Raw genomic sequence first — 24,371 nt, 5'->3', positions numbered from 1 at the left:
GTGAGTTTGCGGTTGACACATTTAACCGCTATTTTGGCAAAATTGCAGCAATTTACATGAATTCCTCATTGTCAATCTGTCAATCACCGCAGATTAACGCGGTAAATAGAAACACTTCACTCGTGTCACTAATGCTCCCATAGTAAACAATTCTGAGTTGCTATTTGTATTTAACCCACGCGCAACTCAGTTGGTTCATTCAACTCGTTAAACGCAGCACGTTTCCGATCACTCATTCAGTCAAAACATATGAGCAACAATAATATATTACACGCTACTCCATCTACCAATTCAGAACGTGTGACTTTCCAGTCAAACTCGTAAACGTAAATGTGACACAGAAGACGACGGATGAATTCTCACCGGCTATTGAACAGCCTAGTGACGATATATTTTGGAGTAGCCCTACAAAAATTTTTCAGCAACATCTTCCTGGCGGTGCTAACAACCAAAGGTGCCGACCTCAAAGAAGTGCATGACTGCATAATTCAGATCTTTGAGCAGCGTAGCAAGGATGTGAAACCGTATCTACATTCTTACTGGGGGGCAATTCATGTTCGTTCGGACAATGTAAGGACGATCAAGCGGCCATTTTCATTTCAAGCCTGGATGCAGTGCTGGAATCCCTTCATATGACACACACTGGAAGCTGGGGGATGATTTTTTTCGGCCAGTATGCATTCTGGCCGTAGATTCAACGAGAAATTTTGATTAAACTCGCCAAGTGCAAACACTGTACTGATAACGGTAAAAATCGAAACAGGTATTACCGGCGTAAAAATGAAACCGGTAGTAAACTGTTCCGAACCAAATAAACAATTAAAAATAGATTTTGGGGTTATTAAATGGGATGAGAGAAGATGCAGTTTTTTTGAATGTGTTGGATCTTTTTCAAAGTTCCCAAGCATAGAGTTTTTCAAACTGGCGAATTCCCCTAATGTTGTGAAATTTTTAGAAGTATACATACACATGCATGGTATACCCAGAAATATCCGTTTAGATCAAGCAAGATGTCTCATTGGAGATAAAGTTAAAGATTTCTCTAAGAACAACAATATAAATAATATCACTGCACCAGCTAACAATCACTGAGCAGTAAGACGAGTTGAGAGATTAAAACAAAAGTTTAAATGGAGAGTGGGGTGTATGAAACTAGCATGTAAACTAAACACATTTAAACAAATTCTTCAATTAAAGCATTAAAATATAAATTGCGCATCTGTAAACTAATGACTACTAAAGAGTCGCCTGTCCAAGCAGACAACCAGATACACCACTTCTGAAGAAAACGAAATGCACACTTAATAATAAAAGTAAAGAACGTAATTACATACACAATTTTTTAATGAAAAAACATTAAGCCACTATATAGACATTTATATTGTTCCCGTCGCAGATTATCTGGGGTCGGTCACTGTTGACAGAAAGGACCTGTTAATCAAGGAGGTAATGGCACGCGCACAATTCAATTCAGGTCGTAGATAGAATGGCCAAAAGAACAAATCTGATTCTTGTTTTAATATGCACCCCAAACTGCTAACCCTATTCCCCGTACTGAGCAATCTTTGGAGCTGAAGCTTGCAACAAAGGTAAACAAGAAGTCAAAAGGGGACTATCAAGGACTTTACGAGATCTTAGCCCAAGGATTAGCTGAATCCCGCACCTCTCCAATACATCCATCATTAAAGAGACAGGTTTTCCTGAAGTTCGAGTGCGCAATAGCGACATTGCAAAATTTGAGACAAAATCCATTCAAAATATCTGTTTGTGGACATATGCACAAGGACGGCCTCTTCCTAATGAGAAGAAAGGGAAGAGCAAATTAGTTCCCCATATGAGGCAGCTAGAGAAAAAGTACAGTGCTGAGACAGAACTACGTCACCTTCAACCGGAGGACACTTCTGGAGTCTTGTCAGCAATCTCAAACAATGGCAAATAAATGACTTCCCCCGAACTAACAAAGCCGCAAAGAATATCACCACAAATGCAACTTCTTCATCGTCTACACAGTCGACTCCATCAACATCCAATGACTGGAAAACGTCAACGCCGTGCTAAGGTTTTGCTAGGCAGATCAAAGTGAGCTCCATCCTGGCATCGGACAACAGTACTGATGCAGAACAACCGCCACACGATAACCAGAAAATTGCATCAGTTTTGCAGGAAGTATCAAATCGTCCTCGTGGATGAAACATATTCGACTTGACGGTGGTGAGCTCGCCTGATCCTCGAATGCAAACACTAAACAACTCTCCAGCTCCATATAATTAAAAAGATTAAGAGAGAGAAGTGAATACGTCGGTTTTCAATGAAGAGAATCAAATTTAAACTTCATATTAAAACAATTTCAATCTGGTGTTCATTTAATTTCAGTTTCTGTTCCGTGATTATGACAGAGGCGGAATTAATAGTAGATTATGATATATCTGTGAAGTTCCTAGAGATCAAGTTCCTTGGTCCGGATCAGAACTTTTAACCTAAAATCCCAGTCGTTAAGATTTTTTTTGAGAAATTTCTAGCGATTAAGTTCTTTGGTTTTGCTCAGAAAATAATAAAACACGAAATGGGGAAAAATTGTAAAACTTGCAAGAAGGCCGTTAACGCGAACAAAAAGAGTTATACTTGTGTGGCATGTAATTGTAAAATGCATCTGACTGCTGAATGTACAGCTCTTTCTCCAGCTGCAATTACTGGCATTAAAGAGCTTGGTATGAATGCCATGCTACTCTGCTATAATTGTGTTGAACAAAATGAACAAAATGAATCCTGGCAAAAGTTGCTGAAAAAATCGATAGGTTGGATGTAGGGGAAAAACTGAAGAATATCGAAAGGCGATTAACGGACTTAGTGGATGAGAAAATTGGGAATGCTACGAAATGGATGTGTGACCAAGTTGAAAAAACAGATGCTGCTGTCGTTGCTGTTGAAACTAATTCAGGAAAACCTAAAGGCGTTAAAACTGATGAAAACTCGAAAAGTCACAATATCAATAAATGTATAAGAATACAAGGGATACCTGAGGATCCTAATAAAACGAAAGGGGAAAATTTTGTCCCAAAAAACGATGAAGTTAACGATCTGCTCAATTCGATAGGAGCAAATGCACATGTAACGGAAATACAAAGACTTAGAAAATTTCGAAATGATAGAAAAAAGCCAAGGGCGGTATTAGTAACCTTGGCAAATGAACACGAAACAAGAATCACTCTTGCAAGAAATCGAGAATTCAGAAATAGTTTGGTCGAAAGAAACATTTACATGCTGCCAGCGTTGTCGAGGGATGACACACTGAGAGAAAATCAAATGTTAAAAAAGCGAAGGGAGCTGCTTGACGGAGGTGTACCTAAGGAGAAAATAAAAATTCGAAATCTTGAACTTTACAATGATGGGGTCAAAGTGCAGTTGGATGTACAGAATGCCCACTGACTAGGAGGCTTTCTCCATATCCTCCAACTAAAAACAAGAAGCTTAGTAAATATCGAAAGAAGATCAAAATTCGTAAATGCAGTAATTAGCTCAGATCATAATGTTCTATGTCTATGCGAAACCTGGTTGAACGATAACATTCATGACTACGAACTCTTTCTTAACGAATACAATATTTATAGAAGTGATCGGGCCACGATTGGAGATAGAAATGCGCATGGAGGTACCCTCATTGCTGTGAAAAATACTCTGATATCGGAAAAAATAAATTCCACTCTACCCAACTAATGTGTAGCGTGTAAAATTACACTGAATGACACTCAAGTATTTCTATATGCGTTCTACAATCCACCCATATCAAGCTAATTTCGAGACACGATAGAGGACTTCCAGCTGCTCCTGAGAAACATTCCTAAAAACAAACCAATTGTCATCTGTGGAGACCTTAATTTTCCAGAAGCAAACTGGAAGACACTGTATAGTCCCAACGAGACTGAAGACAAGGTCATCGAAACGTTTGAAGAGAAATTGTTCCGGCAAATTAATGGGTTCCCAACATGTAGAAACAACATCTTGGATACTGTCTTCTATCAAAATTGTCATCTATCCGCTGAATTAGACAAATCCTTTTCATCTATCTATAATCTAACTGACCAAGAAGCTATTCGTCTATCCTTAGAAAACCCAGTTACTGAAACAAAACCATTAAAACAGAACTTTAGAAGTTTTGGGAATGCTGACTATGACGCTATAAACGAGCATCTTGTTGAAAAACCGTTCCAATCAATTTGTTACACGAACATCAACAAAATGAGCGAAAAAATCACAAGGTATCTTGACGGAATTTTCGATTTGAATGTCCCGAAAGGAAAAAGGCATAGATACTCACTGCCACCGTGGATTTCCTGTTAATTACTTCAAATTTGATTAATAAGCTGAAGACACAGAAACGTTTTTTGGAAAACGAATTATTTAAACCATCATCTTACAGAAAACAGTTGGTTCTAAAACTGGAAATTCAAGTCACTGATCCAGCTGAAGAAGACAGTTTTGTGTACCAAGAAAATTTACTGGGATCGAGAAATACATACAAAATTTTTAAACATCTGAAAAGCCTAATCAAATCTGCCTGCCTGCCCAAAGTTTTGATGAATGATACCAAGCAAAGTTCACTTCGATGCCAACAAGTAAATATGTTAAATCAATTTTTTCACTCCGTGTTCTCACCAAAAACTAATTTCAATTTGAAAGATTTCAAAGTACAGAAACCCTCTCCTACAAATTTTGACATCTCGAAGAATACCATCTGAAATATAATGGATAATATTGATGCCACAAAATCCAGAGGACCGAACTGTATACGGTTTTTTACGTAAAGACGAGCAAGAATCTCTGCAACATCATGCATTCTGTCCTTTGGAACATAAAAAGACTGCGGAAAATACCCGATAGCTGGAAAGTTGCTGCCATAACGCCTATTTTCAAAAAAAGAGACCGAAGAAAAGTTGAAAACTACCGGCTTGTTTCACTATTGAATATTGATAGCAAGATTCTGGAAAAATGTATACATATTGCATTGTATAATCATTTTCAAAATTTCTTAAATAAGAGTCAACATCGTGTTGTAAGGAAAAGATCTGTGCAAACAAATATGCTGCTCTTTCTCAAAAGAATATATGAAGCTCTTGGTCACGACCCTCAATCAGAGATTATTGCCTTCTACACTGACTTCTCAAAAGCTTTCGACAAAGTACCACATTATGAGTTAGTTCAAAAATTGATTGACATTGGAGTTGGAGGATGTTTGCTCGAAATTTTAATCGACTACTTGAGTGATCGACGCCAATATGTGCGTGTGGACAATACCAGTTCGAAGATACTCGACATAACAAGCGGGGTACCACAGGGGTCACTCCTATTCCCTATACTGTTCTGTATATTTATTAACAATCTTCCAGATGTCTTGATGTTTTCTGAGCCCTTTACCTTCGCTGATGATTTTAAAATTTTGGCTGTACAAAGAAGCTACTGGGAAGTCCAAGATGATCTACATGGGATTGAGAACTGGATAATCCAAAATAAAATGGAGCTGGCAATAGACAAGTTTGCCTATCTGAATTTCAGAGGTAGAGACCAACAGTACAAATTGATGGGAAAAGATTTGGTGAAATCCACGACTGTCAAAGATCTTGGTATTCACGTGGTGGCTGATGTATCGTGGAAACAACATATTGAAGAAAGAATGAAGAAAGCAAATAAAGTTCTGTACATGATTAAGCGAAATGTTGCAACTAAAGTAAACACGTTTGTGAAGTTGGGATTATGTAAGTCCTTAATTCTGCCGGTATTGCTGTATGGCTTCACGTGCTTGACTGCAGGAAGAACTGAAAATCAGATTCTGGAAAAGTTTCAAAAAAGGTAGTCAAATGGATAACGGGAAATAAAGATACAGAATACAAAAGCCAGCTTCGACTATTAAGCATATTGCCATCACCAATGCTTATCCAACTTAACGATCTTTTGCTGGTTTCAAAAGCTTCGAATGAAGAAAATAGCGGCATCGAGCTAACTGAAGTACATACGAAAGAAACAAGGAACAACGAAATCTTCAAAGTGACGAAAACTCGAACAGAGAAAGCGCGCAGCGAAAGCAACTTTAAAACCTTTCGAAGTCAAACCGCCTAGAAAATTTAATAAACTTAAGGGAACCATCTGGACTGAAAAACCGAATATTACGTACAATGTGGAATTTTTTCGAGAAGAAATTTTCTGAGCGAAATATTTGCACTTGGCAATTGTTCTGCGATTGTCAAAACTGTAGAAACTATTGGACATTATTTTAATATGATAACTGGGACTTTGGACCCTTCAACAACAACAACAACAACAACAAAGCCTGTTTCCAAGTTGATTATTTCTTGTTACGTTTTCTTTTCACGTCAATTATTTTTATATTCATTCTCAAATTATGCGTTCCCGCGCGTGAACTTCGACTGTGTTCTGTTCTTTGTTGTCTTATCTAGAACAAATAGTGTTCAGTACAAATTTTGGTTGATGCCAACCTTCTTCTTGATGACTTTTTATTGTGCCAGCAATTTTGCACAATGAGGTAATGGGACTGCGCAATTTTTTTTGTTAAGTCGGCCTTCTATTTGGAGGCGCATTGAAGCAAACACAGAAAACATCTTTTTTATACCTGATAAGTCCAATTAAAATTTTTAGTGAGAAAAGACCCAGTTTTTCTGTCGGTAGACGGAAAAAAATTTCCAATGCTGAAAACCCAAACTTAGTCTTTTTCGAATCAGAGAGTACTCTTGAAATTTATCAGATACTCTCCAAAAATGTTCTCTTAGAGGTAACTTGAGTGATGGTTGAGTACCAAAATTGAAGAAAAAAGTGATAGTTGCATGACGAAAGTGCCACGATAAAGGCAAAAATTTGATCATTTTTTCATATGGAGTTTTCAATAAACGATTTCTTACGAAACTTTTGTTTTCAGTAACTGGCTAAAAAACTGAAATAAGAAAGAATTAATAGAGGCAAAACAGCAAAACCTCAATTCTTCAAGCAGAATTTTTTTTTATTTTTTTTTATATTTGCTGACGTCTAGTCTGAAGTCTACTTTTTTTTTCAATAGACTAAAAAATTAATCGTACAAATATTCCAGCCCAAAAATTTGATGACATAAGAAAATTGATAAATACAATGTACGCAAATAACGGTCTAGACAAAATTGGGACGAAGCCTGCCACTTCCAATTCTTGAGCCAAATTTTTCCTAAGTATTAAAATCAATTGTGACTTGAAAATTTTCTTAATATTAAAAAAAGCTTCCATCAAGTTGGTATTAGATCATATGGTTTTAAAAAGTTTGCCGGTTTTTTTGAAAACTGTTCATTTATTGTTCCTTTATGAATTCTTTGGAAATTTCATTTAATATTGAAACAGAGGCCGTCATTGAATATTTGCTATATTTTGCCATAATATGAAAAATTTGGGAATAAAAAAACGAAACTATCTTAAAGCGAAAACGGAGAAAGAAATACCTCATACAGTTGCATCAGTTTGAAATTGGCTGTCTTTTTTTTTATCTTTTCCGTTTTTTATTTATCCTGACTGTAGTCCTGCACAGTTCTCGGTTGTTCCAACGACCATTGACCCAACGCCTGACTTAGTCTCGACCTGATACTAAAATTTATATACTTGCATTTCGATAAATTGAAGCTGAACTTGTCGCAAAGAAAAGGTTGAATGCTTTCAAATATTTTTCCGCCAAATTGCACCAATTAAGAATACCATATGAGTACCGCTCTCTAAAAATCAAACAAGAGAAAGACCGCCCAAGATATCCGGATTTTCATAGTAAACTGAACCTATGTATAATGTTTACAAAGAAGATTTGAAGCTTTCAAATAAATAAAAAAATTGATATTGTACTTTGCATCAATTTTTCCAAAAAAGGAAGCCTAAGACTGATCTGGCTCCTTATATGAGTGTTCGTATTTTCAATGAAAGGGGTACGAAAGAGGAGAGAGAGAGAGAGAGAGAGAGAGAGAGAGAGAGAGAGAGAGAGAAGAGAGAGAGAGCCGAGCCTTATATTTGTAAAACTCGGGTTTTAAAAAATTATTCGTTCTCTATGTTCACGAAACATAAAAATGAGAACAAATTTCAGAAACATTCAAAAAATTTGTTTTAGATTTTTACCGTCATTTTTTCTATAACTCATACAAGATTTAAAAAAAGACTGTCAATTTAAAACCATAAATACGAATTTTGTCGAACTCTGAGTTCATCGTCAGGTAATAAACAATAGAAAATGCTAAAATGAAAAGCTAGAAAATAAAATGCAAATCACTAAAATCAATCTTTCAAGAAAATTCAAAACGAATTTTTACATATCTACAATCGTATCTACAAAATATTTACATATGATTAAAAATACATTTTCGATTTGATGTAGCAGATGCATATTGACATGTTTTTTATTAAAAAAACCTACATATATTGCTTTAAACTTACTTCGGTTTTGTTCAATTGTAAAGTTGAATTTTTTGGTTCTTAACGTGTTTTTCAGGTGGGATTTTCATCTTCAAACTAAGGTTTCAGTTTCAATTCTCGAGTTCGGTATTCGTCGCGCGTGTTGATGGCTGGTTTCAATGTTCTTATATCGAGCGCCTTTAGTGTCATTAACTTAGATTGGTTGCTGCATTGGTCTAATATCTTCCTTTGGAAAGCTTTTTTTATCACCGTTGCATTCGATTGCATGTAATCCCATCGGTGACTCCACCTTGGCATGCTCTGCAACCCTTGTGGTAATTTGTCGCCATGTCTGCTCTACATAGATTGATTTGCATCCAATACAAATGAGTTCATAAACCACGTGGGATTTGAGATCCTTATCAAGCTAGAATTGAGGCTAGGTAAACAGCTCTTAAGTTTCCGAATGGTGAAAATCGTCTGGATAGGATGAATTTTGTTCAACTTCTTTACAAACTCATTAGAGATGTTGCCTCTGTACTGTAATACAAATTGTTGTTTCTCAGTATTTTCCTGTTGTTTTACGGCTACACCCGCGCTATATCTATGTCCTTTTCTTTGTTCTTTCATTCGCAGCTGTATCCTTGACGATATTCTCTACCCAATGCCTAGGATATTGATTACGTTCCCAAATGTTTTCATTTTTTGTCAATGCCTCATGGAACGCCTACCAGTTGCTGGTGGCTCGGAACAGGCGGTGTATTGTTCCCAGTATTATGCTTTTCTTATGTTGTAGGGATGCACAGCTACGATAGTTCAGAATTGTTTCAATATCTGATGGTTTTTGATACCATGTGCAAAAAATGTTCCCCTCCGGTTGTCCGTTAATTGACATGTCCAAAAATGGCAAACTGTTTTTGTTATCTGTTGTTTCTAATGTAAATCGGAGATTTGGATGGAGGTTATTGACCGCATCTAACAGCTCTTTTGTGTCATCTCTAACTGTTCTCACAATATTGTCGACATATCTTAGAAAAACTTTAGTTTCGGACGAATGGTTAATGTCAGTCTGATCATTTTCACAGCAGAATGGGCATATCCAGAACTGGTTTTCCATGCTATCATATTCTGTGTTGCCGATTTGCTGACATTTTGCGTTGAACCATCTATTACAAACTTCACACTCAACACCCCTGGCACGTGCTGTCACACGGTGTTCGCAATTCGAAAAGTGCTAGATTGTGTGTTGGTTTTACAATTAGGTGTCTGTAATTTCAGTTGTAGCTCCCACGATTTCATCCAAAGGTTTGCCAAAATCACCGCCAAGGACGCACCCATTGCCAACGCGTCTTTCTGACAGTACCAACTTTCATTGCATTTGAAATGGACGCTGGTGACGGCTGATTCAAGCAGACGTTTGACAAAAAAGAAAAAATTTGGGAACGTAATTACTCATACAATTGCCCAAAGAAATTCAAACCTAGTTTTCCAGAAAAAAAAACAGTTGTGTTTAAACGGTGAGGAGTTTTGAGTAATGATTAGATGCCAGAAAGAAAATTTTTTGTAATTATTTTTGGTGGTGGATTTTTGTGTTTAAGAGTGCGCGCTCGTCTGCGTGTAATTATTTATGGGTGTGCTTTTCTTTGAGGTATTTGTGTATGGAAGAGAGGAAGAAAGGCATAGTTTGTGTGAGAGATATAATGCATTCAAATGTTAGACACAAATGGAGGCAGAGTGCAAAAACTGCCAGAAAGATAGAAAAATTAGAAAAACTGCTTAATCCTACCTTTGCGGCTTCAAATATGTCCAATACCGAAACTCTGTTTTTTCAATCTCGCTGATAACTCTTCTGAGAGATTTTGAAAATTTAACTGTCCTGTTGTGCTCATGAAATATCAAAATTGAAGAAATTTTCTCAAAACTTTGAACTGGTACCTTTCAACGTTTAGTGGCAAAATTATAGTTATCGATGCAATTGCCTCAAAAAGTCCACGCTGAGAAGACCTAAATGGACAGTGGCGAAACTTGAGTTGTGTACAATTGAAAAAAAAAATCAAAATTTAAAAATGTGCTTCTTTTGGTGTTGGGCTTTGTATTTGTGTGTTGGTTTTTGTTTGTGTAATGTGCTTTGTGTGTGTGTGTGTGTTTGTATGATTTTTCTGTCTGTCAGATTGTACTGCCCTTATCCTTCTAGAGTTTGGAACATTGTCTGTTATAGACCATTCGGATTCGGGGTATATTTACCACGTGGCTATTGGTTATCTGACCACTTAGCTGAGGCTATAACGGAAACATCTACTTTCGCCAGTAGTTGTTTGCTTTGAAGAGCTGTCTGTCTTTTGGGATCTTTCGTTTGTTCCCCGCCAGCTTATTATTTGCACCCCCAGATGCGAAATGCTTTAAGAATACGTAGTGCTGGGAGCAACCCGGGCCAGTCAATATTCACCCTGTGTTGAGTTGGGGCATTTCCTAATTTACTTTTTTTATAACGAGAAAGACCCGGATTTACCAATGAATTCGACAAATTTCGGGCTATAGATACTGATGCTATGTGTCGACTCAGCAGAGAGTACCGCAGCAAGTCGTTATTAACGCGATGTCTTTAACCTTTTACCTCCTTTGTTTTAGAAAATATGAGCCGAGCAAATCCGTTCAATAAGGACACAAAGGCTCTCGAAGATAATTTGCATTGGAGAAAAGCGGATGTTGATCAAGCATACGAAGCGGGATACTATTTGAGATGGGCAATCACAAAACTGCATTACGTGTCCTTGGAAACACTTCCTTGGATGTTTTACAATTATCAGAATCGGAAGGTTAGGGTGCAACAACTATCAAATTTTTGTCGTTATTTAGGAATACACCTTGACCCAAAATTGTCATTTGAAGTACATCTAAATGTAGTTTTAAGAAAAATGGCGGCTGCCATTCGCTCATGATATCTGGTAAGAAACTATAGAACTTTGGAAGTAAGGCTGCATGTTTTCAAATCTTTAGTTCTCTCTCATTTGTCATTCAGTGGAGTTTTTTACAAACATTATCAGAAAAAAATATACATCCTAAAAATCGACAGATTTACTGGGGCATTAAATTGTGTTATATGCGTCGTAAGTTTGTTCTATGTCGTGATCGTCTTCTCAAATCACATGTCCTACCAGCTGATTTAATTATTTCAAAGTTTAGTTTGTTGAAACTTCACACAGACTTAAACCAGAGGATAACATCAGAAACCTTTAGAAAATGTGCTAACCGCCTGCAATTAAAACAGAACAAACGGACAAAACAGTTGATAATAAGAACACATAGTATACTAAGCCGAGTCCAAGATCATTGATTTTGAAGTGCATACAAAAGTGGTATAAGTTACCTTTTAATGTAAGAGCGACGGGAAAAAATTCTTTTCAAAAGAACTTTAACAGCGCTCTTGCAATCTCAGCATAAAAATATACCAATAGACAGAGAATTAGGATCATTTGGGTCTCATTTTTACATAGAGGAACGCCTAGCTTAATGAGTAACATTGATCAATAGCCAGAAGATTTGTATAATTTTGATTATTTTATTGTATTCCTGATTTTTCTGAAGACAAGTAAACTTTAACCTTTCGGTTATACTATTCGGTTATACATGTTTGGAAAAAAAATAAAAAGTCAATATTTTGCTGGCATTGTTTAGATCAGTGAATGGCGGGCTAAGCATGGAACTCCGTACAGATATCACTATGATTTCCCTCGTGTGAAGCGTGCTGATCAGTGCGAAACCAATGATACACCGTGTTTGTATGAAGCACACCAACAGATGTTGAGAGACCGAATAGTAGACGAGGAGATTGTTCAAGTTATGAAGTAGGTTCTCTTCATTCATCTTTTGTAAATCTTCAATAACATATGCTAAAAGTTTCTTGAAAATGTGCTGGTAACAACGTGGTCCGTTCTTTGGGTGGCAGACTCATAAGTCATCAATTGATTAATTACCAAATACAAGTTATATGCTCGTCATTTGGGTTTAGCGGGCTTCAGAGTTTCATTTGAAGAGTTTTTAGGGCTGTATTTTAAAGTTACACCTCATCAAATTCGCTGGATGATTAAGAACTAAATCTGACACGCTTGTTAGTCCTTGTCTAATTTTACTACTACTAATATTGGTTGATTTCTCAGATTAAGCTGCGTGTGGTGTTCAGTGCGGCCGTATTGTAAAACCTTTCGTCAAAATATTTAATCTCGATTGTCGAGAACTTGCGCATTATTATTTTTTTAATCTTCAAAAATGTAAATTTAAAGTTATAACTACAACAAAAACGTTTGGTTAAATATTTACATTTTCAAAATCGCCTCGTAAATATATGAATAGTTTGGTCTTTATACTTCAGTAGAACAAATTTCTAAAGCCTCTTACTTGTCTATCTATTGGAACACGTTCATGCAGTTTGACCATTTCGCTGCTTAGTTTTTCCTTAAATTTATTTTTAGTTTTCTCTTTTCGGATTTCAATTGGCAAATTATTCCACTTCCTAGAAAAATTTCTAATCAGTGATCTGTCACTCCATCATTAGGATTGGCACTTATTCTTTGGAAAGTACTGGAGAGTTATGGAGTTATTGGTCAGTTCGTACTTTTCAAAAATCTTGAATGAGGAGTTTTTGGTTTCTCGACTGCTCTCTTTATATTGTGAGAGGAGGTCAAAAAAATTAAGAAGACAAACGTTTTTAATGATAAGCTCTGCTGGTAAAATTTTGTCTTTCAATAATAGATCTCTTGCGCTGTCAAACTTTTTGCGCAGGTGGCAAACCTTTATTCCCCAATTTATTTGTCTATTAACTCTCTGAAGTGACTTAACCGACAACGATTGAAAAAAAATTGGCACTGAAATTGAGATGGGACAAAACAGCCCGATTCTTGCTTTTAATGGTAGAAAATGTCTTACTAAGTAAATTGACCTAATAGCATTTGCCATTTTTGTTAACGTTTTGTTTAGCTGAATATCAAAATTTAGATTGTTATCAATCATTATACCTAAATAACGACAACTTGTTTTTGGCTCTATGAAAATTCCATTATAATGAAATTGTTCAATTTTTGATTCACCATTTTTTTGAAAAAAAATCACAATTTCTGTTTTATCTCTGTTTAAGGTTAGCATATTTTGCCTCATATAACTGTCAGTATTTTCAAATACACTGTTAATTTCGCATAAAAGATTTTCATCAGATTTGGAATGACAAATAATGCATGTGTCATCTGCAAACTGTAAAACGTCCTCTTTTTTTCATTTTCTCTGGGAAATCGTTGATATGAAGTATAAAAATTAAAGGTCCGAGAACTGTTCCTTGAGGTACTCCGTGATTGATTGTCACCCAGTTCGAATATTCAAAGCCGTTCTTTACGCATTGTTTTCTGTTAGATAAAAACGATTCTAGCATTGCAATTGATTCCGTACTAAATCCATATTTTGCAATTTTTTCGAGAAAAATTTCGTGAGATATTGAGTTAAAAGCTTTGGCCAAATCCAGGAAAATACTAACAACGGTTTCGTTTTCTAACAAACTGTTCACTGATTCTGTCAACGATATTACTGTATCATTCGAAGATTTTCTTTTCAGAAACCCAAACTGATTTTTATTGATTATTTCATACTTTTCAACATGTTCTAGCATTTGTTGGAGCGAAAGTCTTTCAAAAATTTTTGCAAGAGTCGGTGTAACTGAAATTGGTCGGTAGTTTTCTGCTTCCAGTGGATCACCTTTTTTGTAAATTGGAGTTACATATGCTTTTTTAAGTACATCGGGAAAAACATTTTTTGATATGCATTCGTTTATTGCAAACTGTAGATGTGTTCCGATAGACATTTTGCTACACTTGAAGGACCATGTAGTAAGTAATCCAGGACCCGCTGCTTTGTTTTGTGGTAATTGATCAATTACAGCAAACAGTTCTTTTCTCGTTATATGTCTGAAGGAAAACAGTTTTGTCAAAATCATAGTCCGGTAGCTCAACTTTTTCTGTCTTGCCTTCGTATAAACCTAATTTAGAAAAACAAATATTAATTGTGTTAGCGATTTCTTTTTTGTCTTTTAAAATATCTTGTTTGAACCGAATTCTAGAAATTTCGCTATTTTTATCCTCGTGTTTAATCTTTGTTTTAATGAATTTCCACTGTTGTTTTAAATCGGGAAGACTTTCGAACAATTTTTGTGAATAATTGTGACTCGCTCTTCTAAGTAGTCTGTTTGTATGGTTTCTTATTCTTTTGTATGAGCTATATGTGTCAACGTCTTTTTTCCTTCCAAATATTGAAAAGCCTGTGCTTTTCGTTGATAAGATTCAATATTTCTCTGGATAACCATTTCTTTTTTGTTGACTTTGACGATGACTCTCCTATTTTAATGGGAGCTACATTATTCAGAATATTTTCAAACATTTTTGGAAATTTTTCAAAAGTTGAGTTTGCATTGTTTTGTTGATACATGGGACTCCAATCCGCGGATGCAATTGTTTTGTTAAGATTAGCTCTACTAAATTGGCTAGTAACCCTGTAAAAAAAACTGCGTTTTGTTGTTTTCATAATCGATATCCAGTGACGAAAGGAAAATTTATGTAAAATGATCACTTCCAAATAACTGCTCGATAACAGTTGTATCAAAAATTTGGTGTTTTGTTGTTAAACAGTGATCAATCAGTGTTTCCTGATTTTCATTTGTCCAGGTTGGAGTATTTTTATTTACTATATCAAGCCCATTGTTGGAAGCAAATTCTGTTAATAACTCTTTCTCGTTGATTGAAAAAATTGATGTTATAGTCTCCAAATAGTATTACATTATCTGTTATTGAATATGCGCCTGAAATTTCTGATGTCAACTCTTCTAGAAAAAATTCGCTCAAGTTTTTGTTGGAACAATAAGAAACGTTTACTAGAAGTTTTTCCTTAAACGGTGCTTGTATTTCAAGCCATAGTGATTCAAAAAAACTTTTGTTAATAGAGTTGAGATCATTCCGTATTTTATGTTTGAATGTATTTGGTACCTATATTCCTACTCCACCACCTCTCGTTAACTGCGTCAATTTTGATCTGCTTTGATGAACAAAGTGGTGATTGTTGCTTAAAAAATTCATGGGTATCTTCTGATTATCGTTTATCCATGTTTCAGTAACAATAAAGTATGTTTGTCTGTTCGGCTGCTGCAAAAAATCCGAAATTTCTTCGTCTTTGTTGTTAACGCTTCTAATATTTGTGTATACAAAACATGGATGCATGTTTGCGTTTGCCTTATGTTTTTCGTAGCCTTCGAATGTTTGTAAATTAAGTAAATTGGGCCCTGGATTAAATTCGACATCACCGCAAAGTAAAATTAAGTAAGTTATAGTTAGGAACTGATATATTAAGTTTAAAGACCAAAATCCAAGACATACATTATCAACCATTGTTTTGTTTTTGAAAATCAAATAAATTGAAGTGCTTGGGTGACATTTGATTGAACACTTACATTTTTTATTTTCTGCAAGAAAAAACAGGCAAAAAAACACGAGAAATTTGCAATAGGAACACATATTTTTCAAAGTCACCCAAACGCATTATATCCCATATGACCACTTCTGTTCCAGTTGTTGACAACATTGGCTGCTTTTTGATTCGTCTCATAGATACGTTGCTGACAGAAGGTTGATACCCCACACTTGATCTTAAGCTAAAAACCATTTTCTGGATTCCATTTTGATTTGGATGAATGCCATCATTTCGAATATCTGCTTTTTCCAAATTATAATGGAGAACTTTTATGTCGGTATTTTGGAACTCGCCGCGTAAACCATCTGCTATATCGTCTAAAGCCTGGTTAAAGTTGGTTATTTCATTATTGTTAGTTTCGCGTCCAAAACTGCCGTTTTTTACCTTGGGTAATTTACAAATCGCTACTTTGTAGGGCTTTATTTTATTAACGCACTTCGATAAAACGACTCCCAACTCTTTAGCGGCATCTTCTCCTGCCGTACCTTGATCAATGGAATTATGTCCTGAATGAATAATCAGACATTCTGCTTTTGTTGATGGCGCATAATTGTCAATGATATTATTGAGGTCTTTTATTGTCGAAGATGGATAAAAATGAATGGCAGCATCATTACTGATGTCATTTTGGCGAACCACTTTATACGAGCTGTCTGAAATAATTAACTGTTTTGTGAAACGAGGAACAAACTTTGGATAAAAATGACGGTTGACAGTAGATTTCACGACATCTTTTTCTACTGTTTTTTCGCTAATTAAATTTGATATTAATTTATCATTCTGACTCCTCAAAAATTGAATCGCAGATTGAGCTTGATTATAAAGTTCTTTCTGATGTTCCAATTCGAGCTTAAGTCTATCCAATTCTTGGTTATTGTCTTGATTCTTGTTTGCTAAGTTAAATGACTCCCTTCTTTGATTTCTTAGTTGCATCACCTCTCTTACTAGTTTCTCTTTTGTCCATTTTGACAAACCCGAAATAGTGTCTGTCATATTGATATCTATGCTTTAGGGTGATTGGTTTCAGTTATTCCAGCATAAACCAGAAAAAAAAGACGCGTCCTGAAAATGTTTTGTTTTCCAATGTTTATGACGTAATCACAAAATTTTAAGATACTTAAAACTGGGCTTAAAATAACATAGTACCTACTATGTTCACCCTCAGCTTAGTGACTCCCAAGCGCCTTTTTTCGGCCCATATCGAATCTAAGCTTCATTTCAAAATTATCTGAAAGAGCTGTGCTACAACAATTGAGAGATTATCTTGAATTTAACGATATTTTATGTAATTTCCAAAGTGCTTATAGAAAATTCTCAACGGAAACGGATCCCTCTAAGGCTTGCTATAGAAGCAAAATTTGTTAACTGATAAAATGATAGTATTAAAACATATGCATTCATGGAAGGTGTTTTTTCAACGTTGTGGTATACAATAATAAAAGAAGCGTACTTAACCGCCAGTTTTTTATTTAGAGCTCGTTACGATCGATGCATGTTGATAACGGAGAAGGACTCGCGTCAAGAGAGGTGCTCGGAGTACAAGAGACGGGCCTACACTGCCATGGATCTATATGACACAAAATACGGAGATTTAGCTTACAATGCCAATGCCATCTCAGTCCTACAGGTATGCTATTCTGGAAAACGGTGCAAATATGGTACAACGTAAATTTATTATTATTAATAGCCGCCCTCATCTTCTCAGCCGGCTATTATTGCGCTCGTATTTTTTTTTACTTCGTCAAACTTTTTTTCGCTTTACCATTTTGCCGCTTTTTCGACATTTTGCGTGAAATCTTTTTGACTTCTCTAGGCTAGTTTCTCTCTTCTCTCATTCTGCTAAAAGTGAATTTGAACATCAGTTGCTAAGCAAAGCAATTCAAAATGAACAGAGTCGGTATAAAAAATTGAAGTCAGAAATAGAAACGGGATAAACCCATAAAGCCCAATTTTAGATGCCCGCTATTTGAACGTCGTTCCTATAAGTCTTAGTTACCACCTCTAATGCTTATTGGTGTTGATAGTTGCCCCTGTAGCCTCTCTCTAAGAAACAGAAGTATGTTCAACTACGGAATGCCATTAAAATAAATCGGACTTAAAAAATATTTTTGTACAAAAATCTTTTTTTTTTTCAATATATTCTATTCGTTCAATCCCAATCATGCTTTTTGGAATCAACGGCGGCTATTTTCCGGCAATCTGCCGGGTATGTTTACGTAAAGGTTGACAATTTATGAAAGCTCTTCCAAAAATTAAATTCTTGTGATATCTTGCGTTTGGTTGGATGTTGTCATACTAGAAGGACTTTGATGGTTCAAACTTTCTGTGTTTCAGTGTATATCTGTCCCAACAACGTCTGAATGGTCTCGGGTTTTCTGTTTGTAGTACATCGTTTTTAGTACTTCTACTTAGTTTCGCGTATTGTGCTTTTTGATACTATGCTTTACCTTTAGTTTTAATAATTGCTCTCAAACGACGTTTGTAGCAGTTATTAGTTCTTGCTGTTTAATTGCTCTCAAACGAAGTTTGTAGCAATTATATTAGTCCTGTCGGTCTTTTTTTAATGCGATTTTTCGCTTTACCAGGTCTGTTTCAGCTCAAACTGTCTTGGAGACTTATACTTATGGTGTGAGGGGCGGTTCTTAGAGGTTGACACCCCCCCCCCCTTTGTTGACCCCCCACCCCCACTAATGGCTCCACCCCCCCCCACCGCGCTTTTGCCCCCCACCCAGTGCTGCCCCCATCAGCCCCCGGTGCACCCCCCCCCCCGTGGCTAGCTAATGACCAAGCCAACCGCTCGCCGGTCGTTTGAGAGCAATTCGCCCGACGTTAGTCGGTTATGTTCATTTTAATGCGATAACGCGTGTCGAAAGCGGCAGTGAGATCTAAGGCTACTAGTATAGTACGGCTACAAGGTTTCGTTTGATAAAGGCCTTTTTGGATATCGTTACTGACAACTCTTGTTGTTGAGTGCCTCTGGTCTGAAGCAGTGCTGAAATTTTTAGTGGATATTCTGTAAATTCATTTAGTCTTTCTGTTAGTTTTGCAATGGGTAAAGATAGGGATTTTTTGCACTGATTACAAAAAGTTTTATGGTGTCAGAAGTATCTGTGTGCTATGGAGTCTAGTCGGTGTAGGTGGATTTGCGGTATTCTATCTGGGCCTAGCGCCATAGTTTTCTTTGTCTTAATAGTTTTTGCCTTTATGTTACACTTAAAGACTCATTGCCAGTTTGCTTATTGTTCTTAGCGTTTTTCTTTTCTGTTCTTCATTTTTCTTGGGGTGTTTTATTGTTGGTTTAACTTGTTTGCGCAATTCTTTGGATCATGGCGAGTAGTCTTTCCGTCAACGTATCTGGCTCTGGTTGCGGTTTAGCGTTGTTTGATGAAACTTTTTTCTGTGCTCCAGTGTTGAGAGCAGTTACCTCTGTGAGTAACCGTTTGTACTAACTCGATCAATTTTTTGCGTTCCTGACTTCGAACAAGTTTGTTTATTTCATTATTTAGTTTTGTTATTTCGCGGTACCCCGGATGTTTTCTTTGAGTTTCATCTCGACCGTCACAACGCTTGACTATGTCGCTGGGATGTTTAACAACCACTGTTTTAATTCTTCCGTGTATGATATGCCTGCCAGTGGCGGCATTGATGGCTTTCCTTAGGGTGTTATTTGCTTGCTAGACATTTGTTAGCCTCTGTTGTTTCTTCAGTTTTAGTTCAATGTCGTCCTTAAAACTTGCCGAGTCAGCTTTGCGGAAGTTGATAAAAGTTGCTGTGGTGTGTGTGATGAGGTCCCATGTGATCGAAGGAACTATTGGTAAATGGTCTGAGCCTAATGCGTATTCCACGCGCCCGTCCATCTTCATTGCTATGCTTGAGCTAGCGAGACTGATGTCCAGGGAGCTTCTGCAGGAATTGCTTAGTCATGTACTGGTCTTTTCGTTGAGATAACATGAGAGGTCCATTTCATTCCAATATTTCGCTTGTTTCCTGTTTCCTGTAGCTTAGAGTGCCATGATGGCTTCAAATAAACCGAAAATAATGCAATCATCTAACTGAAGAACATTACTGATTGTTGTTCTGTACTGATTGATGCTCTTTCGGCAAGCTCTTTCTGTTGTTCGGGTACTTAAAATCATTATCGGCAGGTACCAATGCCCCCAAAGCATTTGACCATATTTTAGCTAACTGACTGATTTGAATCGAAATCTAACGGTTTTAGCGACTTGACACAAAATATTGACTATTTGGATTTTCCATAATTGTTTGTTCTTTCTTTGTTCTGTCACTGTCTCGCTTTTGACGTATCTTAGTTGCTCTCTTAGGTGTCATATTTGGGTCTATTTAAAGATTTTTTCAAATCGAATGATTTTCACGGCTTGTTTTCAAAATTTTTAAGTGATTTTTGCATTTGGAGAGGCCTCATTGGCTCATCAATAAAGCATGTGAAATTTTTGTAAACATTTCAAATATCACGATTAAAGACTTTGACATTATTTGTTTACAAAATCTCGGTGATTATTTCTTTTACTACTTTTGATTGGTCTACGAGGTTTACTGGCAGGTATATTGGCTCTCTAAGGAGTCATCTTTAAATTTTTCTAATAGCTTCAATTCACATCTAATAGTTTTCTTGAATTTGACAAAATCTGTTTCCGGAAAATATTGGTGATTTTCGTTAGTTTGCTAGTTCTTGTAATTCCTTGTGGCGTTTTCTCATTTAGTTTCTTTAGTGGAAGATCTCGTTAGCTCTGTCTGCAATACGATTTGGTTACCTCTTCTCATTTTTATTTTTTCGTAATTTCAAGATAACTTCAAAAGTATAAGCAGGTTTTTATAAGATTTACCGATTTTGAAGTTGTTTTTTAATAGCCGCCTTTTTTTAAGTTTGTTTTGCCTTTTTCGTTCCAATTCAGGCACAACTTTCACGTTCGACACCTCACTCTGTTGTATATGAATGGAATTTCGATCTGGTTTTGCAATTTTAAGTTAATCGTAAAAAAAATTAAAAAAATAGAAACGGAATAAAACAATAAATGCCGGGGGCGTCAACGCCTAATTTTTGCAAACAGCGAATTCAGCTATAAAAGTTCCCCAGAATACTGCTAGTTGGTTCTAGTTCTGCGCCCACTTTATTTAGATGTTGATTTCTTCATATTTATCGGGTCTAATGAAACTGTTACAAATAAGGACTGTGAAAATTAGACTGTCCTCAATTCTTATATTTTTCTAATGATTTTAATCTCAACGTCGGCCAGTGGGCTCGACAGTGGCCATAATCCGGCAATTTGAGGGCTATGTTTGTCGTTCGCTTGTTCTCATTTGCATGTAATGACAGGTCTTATTTGCTCTCTATTGAGGAATACAATTAAGACTCCATTTAAGGTTTCAGTTAATTATATTTGATTTCTTTTTCTTTGACATGGTCCCGCAAGTGTTTTTTAAATTAAAGTTGATATATGCTTTATATTGATGGATAATGGAGCAGATGTTGAAGATTTCACTTATTTTCAGTTACTAGGAGAAATTGACTTGCTAAATGTCGTTTATGTTGTCCTTTTTTCTAAATCTTTTCTCTGCGTTTTTCTACAAAGATGATGTTTGTTGTCTAAAGTACAAATGTGTAGAGCTTTTTAGATTAACTTTGACAACCCTATTTTACTAAACGAGAAATGGAATAAATTTTATTAATTGCTCTCAAACGAAGTTTGAAGCAATTATATTAGTCCTGTTGGTCTTTTTTATGCAATTTTTTGCTGACCAATTTTTCGCCTCAGCTATTTTACTTTCGTCCTTTAATACGGGATAAAGAGGTAGCACCCAGCGGGCACTAAGTTTCATTGGAGACCCTTAGTCACGTTCAGTAGTCCTTCAAGTGAAATGTTGCAATTTTTCATGTTTTTCGTCATTTTTCGTATGATATGGTTATCAAAATGTTAATGACTCGCACATTTTTTAGGTCTTGCACATTGGTAACATAGCAGAACTTCAGAGACAAAAAATGGTTTTTGAACATCTTTTTCACTGCGAAATCTGGAAAGTTTTCTGATTTTTTTTTCAGTTTTTTTTCTATATGATTTAATTACTAAAAAGGCTGGAAAACTAAATGTTGCTGAGTTGAATCACATCATGGAATATATTTCTAGATTGCTCTCTGTCTCTGCCGTTTGGGATTTCTTTCCTTCTGTTTCTTGTTCACGTTTTAACTCTCTCACACTCGATCTATCTGTTTTCTTAACTCTGTTGATGCCGCACTTCAGCTGCTGTTATGTGGCGTGATATCATCTATTACCCTCTGCAACGGTGATTTTTAGTAGAAATGTTTATCATAGATGAATTAACTAGCACTTTTAAGGAAATCATCGTTAATTGCTCTCAAACGATATTTGTATCATTCACATTAATCTTGGTATTTTTTATGCGATTTTTCGGTTGACCGTTTTTTTGTCTGACCCACATCCCCACCCGCGCCCACACATCAGCCTTCCCCCAATCCCCACCCACAGCTCTCCAATCCGCACATTGTTCCGGTCGTAAGGGCCCCGTGCAGCCAAAGATCCCCCATCCGCTGCGCTCACCTCACGCCCGTTAATCTATAGTCACTAAACCGTGGCTAGCTACAGACGAAGCCAACGGCTCGCTGGGCGTTTGAGAGCAATTCACCCAACGTCATTCGGTTATGTTTGTAGTCTGTACCCATGTATGTCTGTACTTATGTTTGTCGTGTAGCTCATGATTTATTTGTTTATTATTTGCTCTTAAATGATGTTGATAGCGATTATTGTAAACGTGTTGGTCTTTTTTATGCTATTTTTCCGGTCTACCATTTTTGCACTTTTCTTCTAGAACATTCTTTGACTTCTCAAGTGACTTTTTCACGCTTTCGTTCTTCATTTTTGAGTGATCTCTTGTGCACACTCCGAAGTAAAGCTTGTTGCTAAAATAAAATGGATTTCAGCATATCAAAAAGAAGGCCCTGATAGATCATTGGGAACTGCTTCTGATTAGGGATATGGAGGTCCATGGTTCGAATCCCGTCGTTGTTAACTATTTTTGCACCTATAAAGAAAAATTTTTTTAGGCTACAGCCCCTGAATTAAATTGCCTCGCCTGTCGTTCAAGAGCAGTTCTTCCGACATTAGTCGGTTTATACTCAGATATTACTTTAAGCAATTTGTTTCAGTTCTTTGAATTGTAAATCAGAATTTGTCCTGCAATGTAAGACAAAAATGTGTTTGTTTTTACTAAGTTTCAGCGGAGATTTCTGCGTAGATTTTCTTTTCTTTGAATATCATTGCAAAAAGTATTGAGTCAAATTGTTCAAATTCTGTGTGATCTGTCGAAGAAAAAATGCAGCATTCATGTTCCTGAAAGAATCCGATAATTTGTTGTTTTTTTTAGAAACAGAAACACCGTTTGATGCGTGAACGAGATGGTACTATGGTATACCCACCATACACAATGGAGGCTACTGGGGCCATGTTCGAAAAAGTTCATCCCTCAGAGCCAGTGAACAAGGAGTTCCCCATTAATCCCTTCCCACTGCAGGGATTCACTTTTAACGGAACCCTGAAGAAACCCCTTGATGAGTCTAACAAGAAAGTGTTCCTCAATAAAATCTGGAGATATGACCACTAGACTTCTTGTATATGCACATATTAATTGGAATAGTTTTGAATAAAATTTTGATTAACAGTACTTTTATTTACCTAAAATTGATAAGTTTGAAAGTGCCAGATCGCTGCTGTGCGGGATTTCTGATAAAGATTTCCAGTTTTCAAAACTGGAAATTTGCGTGATTCCAGCAAGATTATGTGACTCCCTGACTTAATTTTCGAACCGCTATGCTGTTCTCGACAGATGAGAACAAATGGCAGATATTCTCAGTGACATCAGGTTCACGTAACCTATACGTGAAGTTACTCGGAAAGTTAAGTTACTGTATCTGCAATTACGTTTCTTCAGGATGAAGAGTTGACGAATAATCAAGGCAAGTCTTTAAAGATAGAAATTCGCTGATATTGATAGCGATAAGGGATAACTATTTTAGAGTTAACAAGTCCCTACTAAAGAGTCTCAGAAGAGTTAATCAAACGTTCTCAAGTTGATGAAGCTGACAGTTCCTGGCTACTGACATCAATTTACCTGGTGAGTGACAAGTGAAATATATTCAAATTGCAATCCATATAAAGGACTCGGAAAGTTAAGTTACTGCCAATTAAATTGTCGCAAATATTTCGACCGTTTCATTATTAATAGCCGCAAAGCGAAAGCTTAGTTTGCAAGAATTTGAATTGTATTGGAGCGCTGTCTTTTTAATCAACTAGGAGTGAATTTAAAACAGGATGTAAAAGTCAATGCTGCACGTGAAAAGTAAGTACTTAGTTCAAACGGCTAAAAGAGTTCAGGAGAAGAGAGTGATTGTTAATGCAGCGAAGTTTGAAGCCATTATTTTAGAGGTTCTGGATTTTT

At 36.3% G+C, this 24,371-nt stretch overlaps 1 protein-coding gene across 1 annotated transcript in view; it reads left to right on the top strand.

Annotated features, from left to right (window-relative positions):
- The window catches only part of LOC142340751 (uncharacterized), a 107,847-nt gene extending 84,250 nt beyond the window's left edge, over window positions 1-23,597 (top strand). Inside the window, exons 2-5 of the mRNA XM_075391456.1 lie at window positions 11,028-11,218; window positions 12,078-12,247; window positions 17,376-17,529; window positions 23,301-23,597. Coding sequence (XP_075247571.1) covers window positions 11,036-11,218; window positions 12,078-12,247; window positions 17,376-17,529; window positions 23,301-23,537 — 744 coding nt within the window. The 5' untranslated portion in view covers window positions 11,028-11,035 and the 3' untranslated portion in view covers window positions 23,538-23,597. The remainder of the gene's footprint in view (window positions 1-11,027; window positions 11,219-12,077; window positions 12,248-17,375; window positions 17,530-23,300) is intronic.
- The last annotated feature ends 774 nt before the right edge of the window (window positions 23,598-24,371 follow it).

This window comes from Convolutriloba macropyga, chromosome 6 (assembly GCF_964194025.1).
Source record: "Convolutriloba macropyga chromosome 6, txConMacr16.3, whole genome shotgun sequence".
Classification (NCBI taxonomy): Eukaryota; Metazoa; Xenacoelomorpha; order Acoela; family Convolutidae; genus Convolutriloba; species Convolutriloba macropyga.
This window is presented reverse-complemented; position numbering and strand designations above follow the sequence as displayed.